The sequence below is a fragment of the Peromyscus eremicus genome, chromosome X, assembly GCF_949786415.1.
Source record: "Peromyscus eremicus chromosome X, PerEre_H2_v1, whole genome shotgun sequence".
NCBI lineage: Eukaryota > Metazoa > Chordata > Mammalia > Rodentia > Cricetidae > Peromyscus > Peromyscus eremicus.
This window is the reverse complement of record NC_081439.1, coordinates 91,024,776-91,032,154: the sequence shown is the minus strand read 5'-3', so window position 1 is coordinate 91,032,154 and position 7,379 is coordinate 91,024,776. Positions and strand designations below refer to the sequence as shown.

Genomic DNA, 7,379 nt, shown 5'->3' with positions numbered 1-7,379 from the left:
TTTGGGTTCTGTCCTTGGTGTCCTTGGCATTCCATTTGGCCAACCAGTCTCCTGGACCATTGTAGCAGGGGACCCAACTGCCTCTGACCCCTTCTTCCTTCCTGTCTCCAAACTGTCACCAACATAGGCTTGTAAAATGTTTCAAATTTTATCATTCCTTCTGTTTTTAAAATGTCTTTGAATATTACACCACTGTGATTATTATTGAACAAATAAATTGGTCCTATTTGTATAAAATTTCCCATTTTCCTGTTTCTTGTCTTCAAGTCATCTTATCTGCCTTATTTCAATGTGTTCTTGCTTGTTGTTTCTCCCCTACCTTAATTTGGGTGAAATTTTAATATGAAAAATGGTCTTAACTGTCTCCCAAATAATGGCCAACACTTTATGTTGAAAGAACTCAAAGGTTGGAAAGATAGCTTTCTAACATGTGTCCCCAAGCCTGAGTCTGATACCGAGACTCATAGTGGAAGAAGAGACTCGACTCCAAGAAAGTATCTTCTTGCCCCTGCATAAGCATGGTGCATCCCTTTTCCCCCTCCATACACAAGCACACAAAATAAATAAAGGTTAAAAAATTGAAAGAACTCAATAAATCAAATTCTAATGCCCATAATTATTTCATTTTTCACAAATGGCCTTTATTTTTATGATTACAAATGTAATTCATGCTTACTGTAGTGAATCTGGAAATTACAGAGAACAGTAAAAAGAAGAAAATTTAAAAAAAAAAACACCTACAACCCACCACCTGAAGGCAAACACTGTTCATATTATGTTCTAAGTACCTACACCTGTTTAGACACCAAGACCCTTAAGAAGAGTGCTGGCCATGAAGCACAACAGCCAAGGGGAGCAAGGGCAATTAACAACTGAGGGGATCACCCAGAGGTCATAGCTAGAGATTCCACACTGAAGGACAAGGGCCGTAAGCAAGAGATCAGAAGCTAACAACACAAGAACAAGTTAGGTACTATAACACTGTGGTGAGATGGTACTTGTCAAGGGTTTAGCCCAGTACCTGTCACGTGGCACATTACCAACAATTGTTAGCCATTACTATCACTACTATTAATATTATGGGTCAAAACAAATGGTTCAGGATCGAGACTATAAACAGGGCAAGGGCCCTTGAGACCCATCTAGATACAATGAGTTGGGGCATATAAGGGTGAGTCTACTGGTTTGAAAGGGTGGTATAGGAGTGGGTATCTCTCTCTTTATAGGCTCCCCTGCCAGATGGAATGGGACAAGGGTTTCCTCAAGTTTGCCTGATGACACATGGCAAGACACTCTAAGGTGTTTTGAGGTAGGACATGATTTCTCCTGCCTAGACTTCTCCCTGGACCAAGAATTAGAACTGGCCTTGATGATGCTGATGCTGATGGGAGTTCAGAACCTCATACACCATACACTCTTATAGTCCACACTGATTGTCAGGGCAGGTCACAGGCATGTAGGTGAAAGAGAAGGTCAAGGCAATCCAAAAGGAGATAAAGTGGGATGCGCCTAGAGGGGAAGGCTGGAAGGTGAAGGCAACAAGGTTTATGATATAGTTCAATGGAATGGGTCCAGGGACCAGTCCTCAAGTTAGCAGCCAAGTCAGAAATCATGTAAGATTTGAGTACTACTTGTTGGTGGAGGCCTTCTGTGCACTCTGTCGAAGGTGGTCATGAAGACTCTCTTGGGGGTCTCCATGTTCTTTCAAGTAGTAACAGCGTTTGGGAACATGTTGGTGCTGTGAGAAAGGGGTAAAAAAAAAGCGTAAATAAGTACCACACTTCCTATGACCAAAGGCATTCTATCTGATTAAGTTCAGTAAGCCAGCAAGTCAAAGAACTGGCTAATTTATCAGATGTATAAAAGGTGTAGCCAAGTGCTAAGCTATTGAAATCCTCTGGTGACTTGAGTCCACAACACATGTGGCTATAAGTAGAACTCAGATCTCCCTTAGAACTCGACTTGCAATAAACAGAGAGTTGGGATTGAGCCTAATGAGTTTCCTTACAATTTGAATCCTTCAGTAACCTGAGTCAGACGTTGTTTCTGAAGATGGCTAATATAACCAAAATAACTTTATATCCATACTCACTGATAAAATTCTACATTGGGCTTTTACAGTCTAGATACTCAATGCCTCCCTCTTGGCTCCCCCTTAATTCAACATGAAAGACTATGGGTGTTAATCCATCATCACTACTTCCTCATTTTTTCAATCAGAAACCATGAGCATATGTCCCCCTGATTACCTCCTCAGTCTGCTGCTGAGAGCCCAGTTCGTTCTCCATGGCCTCTTCATTGTTCCGCTTACAAGCTGTTGGCACAACTTGGCTTGAGTTGCCTGAGGAATCCTTCTCTTCAGCCAGCTGGCACTCAGTGTACAGAGACCTATCTATCAGCTCTTTTAGGCTGCCGGCCACCTTCAGGAAGATACGACCCATTTTGGTGGTAACAGCTTCCGAGAGTCCTTCCAGAAACCTTGTCCGTAGAATGGCATCAGACCAAGACAAATGTCGGGCCAGCAGTAGGAAGTCAGTGGCATACTGCCTGACTGACTTCTGGCCCTGCTTGGGATGGCAAAGAACAGCACTTAGGATGTCTATCTCAGACAGGGAGTCATATAAACCCTGTGATCTTCTCAAGAAAGATTTATCTTCACTGGAGAGGGGGTTTCCTACCTCCATCTGCAAGATGGACCACCTCTCTGCTGCCCCCAGATGAAGAGACACCAGAAATGCCATTTTCTCAGAATCATTCAGAAAGCCCTTCATTTGCTTCTCCTCATCAATCTCCTCTGCATCTTCCTCCACAGAGGATGAGCCCCGGGCTGCTTCTTGTTCTTCTAAGAGGTAACAGAGTGCTGGGGTCAGCATACCAAAGGACGGCACTTCTTTTGGTGGTGGCTTCTTCATTTCAGGATTTGTGCCAGTCACATGTGGTGTGCTCTTTGATCCAGGGGCTGTAACTCTGAAGTGAGAAGTTGATGCCTCTCCCGGGTCTGTGGCTTTGATATTCAGAGTGGGTGTCATTCCAAAGGCTGTTTGTGGTGTGGCCGTTGTTCCAGGTGCTGGGGTCCTCATTAGTGGTGTAGACATCTCTCCAGAGGTCAGAGCTGTCATTTGTGGCATTGTTATCCCTCCTGAGGCTGTGGCCCTCAGTGGTGGCATGGACATCATTCCTGAAGCTGAGGCTCTCATAAGAGGTGTAGATACTGCTCCAGAGGCTGGGGTTCTCAGTGGGGGGTTAGCCATTCCCCCAGAAGCTATATTTGTTGGCTGTGGCAGGGATGTAGCTCTAGAGCTCACAGCTTTGGTTTGTAGAGTTGACATTGTCCCAGAAGGCATGGTTTTCATTTGTGGCATAGACATCTCTCCAGAAGTCATGGGTGACATCAAAGGCATGGGCATGGGTCCAGAGGCTGAAGCCCTCATTAGTGACTTGGACATCTCTCCAGATGTCATAGTTGCCAATTGTGTAGTGGACATAATTCCAGGGCCTGGAGCTCTCTCTAACTCTGTGGCCACAGCTCCAACAGAGGGTCTCCTAAGTGTTGTAGATATGGTCGAAGAGGCTGGTGCTCTGACTGGTAGTGGAGATATCCCTGCAGTGGCTGGAGCTCGAACTGGGAGTGGGCACATGTCTCCACAAGCTGTGGCCATCATTTGAGGTATGGACTTTGCTCTAGAAGCTGGGGTTCTCATCAGTGGCACAGACATCACTCCAGAATCTGTGGGTCTCGGGAGTGGTGTGGACTCTGATACAGGGACTGAAACCTTCATAGGTGTCATGGACATCATGCTTGAGGCTGTAGCTGTCATGTGTGGAGCATAAAGCGGGGCTCTTGGAGATGGAGCTACCTCTCCAGAAGCTGGAGGTCTCATTAGTAGCAGAGGGCTCTCTCCACAGGATGAGGCTTTTGACAGCAGTGTAGACATCTCTGATGAGTCTGAGGCTCTCATCAGGGGTGTAGACATTGTTCCAGAGTCCTGGGATCTCATCTGCATCCCTCCCAAAGCAATGGGTCGCATGAGTGGTGTGGACACCTCTCCAGAGTCTTGAATGTTTATCGGCTGACTAGGCATCTTCTCAGAGGCTGTGGCTCTCGTTAGTGATACAGATGTTGCTCCAAGACCTGGGACTCTTGTTAGAGGCATGGACATGCCTCCAGAGGTGGTGGTTGTTATCTGTGATATAGACATTGCTCCAGAAGCTGTAGCTCTTGTTAGTGGTGTGGACATGCCTCCTGAGGCTGGATCTGTCATCTGTGGCATGGACAGAACTCCAGAAGCTGTGTCTTTCATTAGTGATGTGGGCATTGCTCCAGAAGCTGCAGTTGTCATTTGCTGCATGAACATTCCAGAAGCTTTGGATGTCATTAGTGGCTTGGACAATGCTCCAGAGCCTGGAGCTCTCATCTGTGGCGTGGATATTACTCCTGAGGCTGTGTCTCTCATTAACAGCGTGGATGTTGATCCAGAGGTTTTGGCTGTCATTAGTGGGGTAGACATTGCTCCAGAGGCTGTAGCTCTCATTTGTGGTATAGATGTCAGTCCTGAGGCTGTGGTTCTTATTTGCGATGTGGACATTGGTCCAGTGACAGGAGCTCGAATTTTCTGTGTGGACATTGACCCACAGGTTGGAACTGTTGATTGTGACACAGACATTATTTCAGAGGCTGTAGCTATAACTGGCTGGGTAGACATCACACCAGAAGCTGAACCTCTTATTCGCTGTGCAGAAACTGCTCCATTTGCTGTGGTCTTCATAAAGCCTGTGGGCATTGCTCCAGGTGTTTTGGCCATTGTAAAATGTGTAGACATCATACCAGAGGCTGTGGTTGGCATTTGTTCTGTGAACATTGCTCCAGGGCTTGTGACAGCCATCAGTGGAGTGGACATTAATCCAGAGCCTGGAACTGTCTTTTGTGATGTGGACATATTTCCTGAGGCAGGGACTCTCATTAGCTGGATGGGCATTGCTCCTGTATCAGAAGCTCTCGCAGAAAATGTGGACATCAATTCAGTGGCTGGGACTCCTATTGGTGGAGCAGACATGATCTCAGAGTTGATATTTTGTGTTATATCTGGGGACATCACTCCAGAAGCAGATGCTGACATCAGTTGAGTGGGCATCACTGTGGAGGTGAGGGCAGGCATTAGCAGTGGGGACATTGCCTCGGCATCTGGGGCCGCCTTTGGTAATGTGGCTATTTCGCCAGTATCTGGGATTGACAGCAGTGGTGTGGACATTGCTCCAGGGCCAGAAACTGGCATAGGCAGTGAAGACATGACTCCAGAGTCTGAGCCTGACATGAGCACAGTGGGAATGCCTTCGGAGTCTTGAGGGTCTGTTGGCTGAGTTGATGTCTCTCCAGAAGCTAGGGCTGACATTATCAGAGAGGATATCACTTCAGAGTCTGTGCCTGACATTAGCAGTGATGATATCTCTCCAGAAGCTAGAGCAGTCATTAGCACTTTGGACATTGCTTCGGTGTCCTCATCTGTAATTTGCAATGGGGACATTGCTTCAGAGCCTGGAGCTGTCATTGGTGGTGTGGATGCCACTCCAGGGTTCATGTCTGGAATCAGGAGTGGGGATATTTCACCAGGATCTGATCCTAGCATTAATGATGCCTCAGAGGATGAAGTACTCATTACAGGCGCGGATATCATTCCAGACGACGGAACCGGCATCGCCAGTGGTGAGATCTCTGCAGAATCTGGTGCTGCCATTAGTGCTGCAGACATTGTCCCAAAGTCAGGAATTGACATCATCCCTGGAGACATTAACCCATAGTCTGAAGTAGACAACAATGGGGACAGTGTCCCAGAATCTGAGGCCGGCATTAGCAGTGGGGACAGCGCCCCAGAGTCTGAGACTGGCATTAGAAGTGGGGACAGTGTTCCCGAATCTGAGGCTGTCATTAGCAGTGGAGACAGTGTCCCGGAGTCTGAGGCTGACATCACCTGTGGGGACAGTGTCCCAGAGTGTGGTGCTCCCATGACAGGTGTGGTGGACAGACTGTCAAAAGCTGGGGATGTCATCAGCTGTGTAGATGTCCCTCCAGGATCGGAGGCTGAAGTTGAGACGATAGGCAACTGCAATTGAGAATGCAGGAGCTGAACCTCTGCTCTGGTCTCTGCCATTGGTCTAGAGAAAGCTGCTCCCCTGTTTTGGGGGTCACCACTTTCCTCCCTCATCATATTGTTGAATCGTAATGAATGTAATGGTATTGACATATCTGCCATGGCCACAGGACAGGGTGGACAAAGACTCTAATGTGTTGACATCGGAGCCCTGGTGAAGTCCACAAACCAGGGAAATCTGTAAATGAGAAAGAAGTTTAAAGGTCAAAAGCCAGTTTCAGGAATATATTCCAATAATTCATAGAGACCCACTTTTATGAGTTGTCGTGTTTGAAAGTTATTCTATCAGTTTGAAGAAACCATATAGCAAATGTCCCCAAAGCTGGAGCAACTTTCCCTTCAAACTGTCCTTTTTGAACCAACCCACCCAGTTACACAGCACAGCCTCCATGTTTATAAATGTCAATAGCAGGCTCCCAGAGCCATGGAAGCCCTGTCTCAAATGAGTCAGCAGCACCACCTTCTGGTCAACTACAAGAAGTTCAGGTTCTTTGGCTATGCTTTTCCACTATAGAAGTCAAAAGTCAACCCAGGTACTTACTGGTAGGCAAGGAACAGAGAGCCATTTACTCCAGGATAATTATTAGTTCCTAATGCTCATTGAATCTCACCAATGGTTTAACCCAGATTTTACTACTCTGATATCCTTGAATGTCTTTCTCAGGAAAAATAGCACATTAATCTGATCAATGACTAAGAATAGCATTCCACAAAGTAAAACTTTGCTTAATTTTATCATCATTATCACTATTAATAACAGCCACCAGTACAGTATTGGTTACTTAGTAGGTGCATGAATGGCACTGAACTTTAACTGTACAAAACTTTAAACCACCTGTGATATGCAAGACTTTGTGAGACCTGGGTCTTAAATAGTATTATTGTTCTCATTGTACCAGCTTTCTAAGATTAGCAAAAGTTGTAGCTAAAATAAGGCCACTGTGGTGGTAACACTGTATCTTTTTGCCTCTTCACCCTTTTTTTGAGGTTGCATGGTCTTTGGTATCACTGAGGTGCATGTAGTTGTTTGTCTGACATCCTAGACTAAAAATCAATGCAGTTTAGTCCTATAGTCGATGTGCAGAAATTTCAGGTTTCCCTGTTGGCCTGAGAGGGGGCTGGTCGCTCCCATAGCCTCACCTCTCTGACCTGCTTCCAGAAGCAGCCATAGAAGGGATGCTTTGACACACAAGTTGTAGATCCATGCAGACAATCACATAAGATTAACATATC

At 46.0% G+C, this 7,379-nt stretch overlaps 1 protein-coding gene across 1 annotated transcript; it reads right to left on the bottom strand.

Moving 5' to 3' along the window:
* Positions 1–1,627: 1,627 nt before the first annotated feature.
* Rtl9 (retrotransposon Gag like 9) lies at positions 1,628–6,248 on the bottom strand. Its single transcript, XM_059250958.1, has 2 exons — positions 2,250–6,248; positions 1,628–1,738 (listed from the first exon to the last, which is right to left on the bottom strand). The coding sequence occupies exons 1-2, from the start codon at positions 6,246–6,248 to the stop codon at positions 1,628–1,630; spliced, it is 4,110 nt and encodes a 1,369-aa protein (XP_059106941.1).
* Positions 6,249–7,379: the final 1,131 nt, after the last annotated feature.

What these genes read in the sequence shown, in the direction of transcription:
- Rtl9 (XM_059250958.1), bottom strand. Translation starts at nt 6,248, where the DNA reads ATGGCAGATATGTCAATACCATTACATTCATTACGATTCAACAATATG. An exon ending in CTCAGCAGCAGACTGAGGAG is followed by an intron (nt 1,739 to 2,249) that starts GTAATCAGGGGG and finishes CCTTTCTCACAG; the next exon opens with CACCAACATGTTCCCAAACG.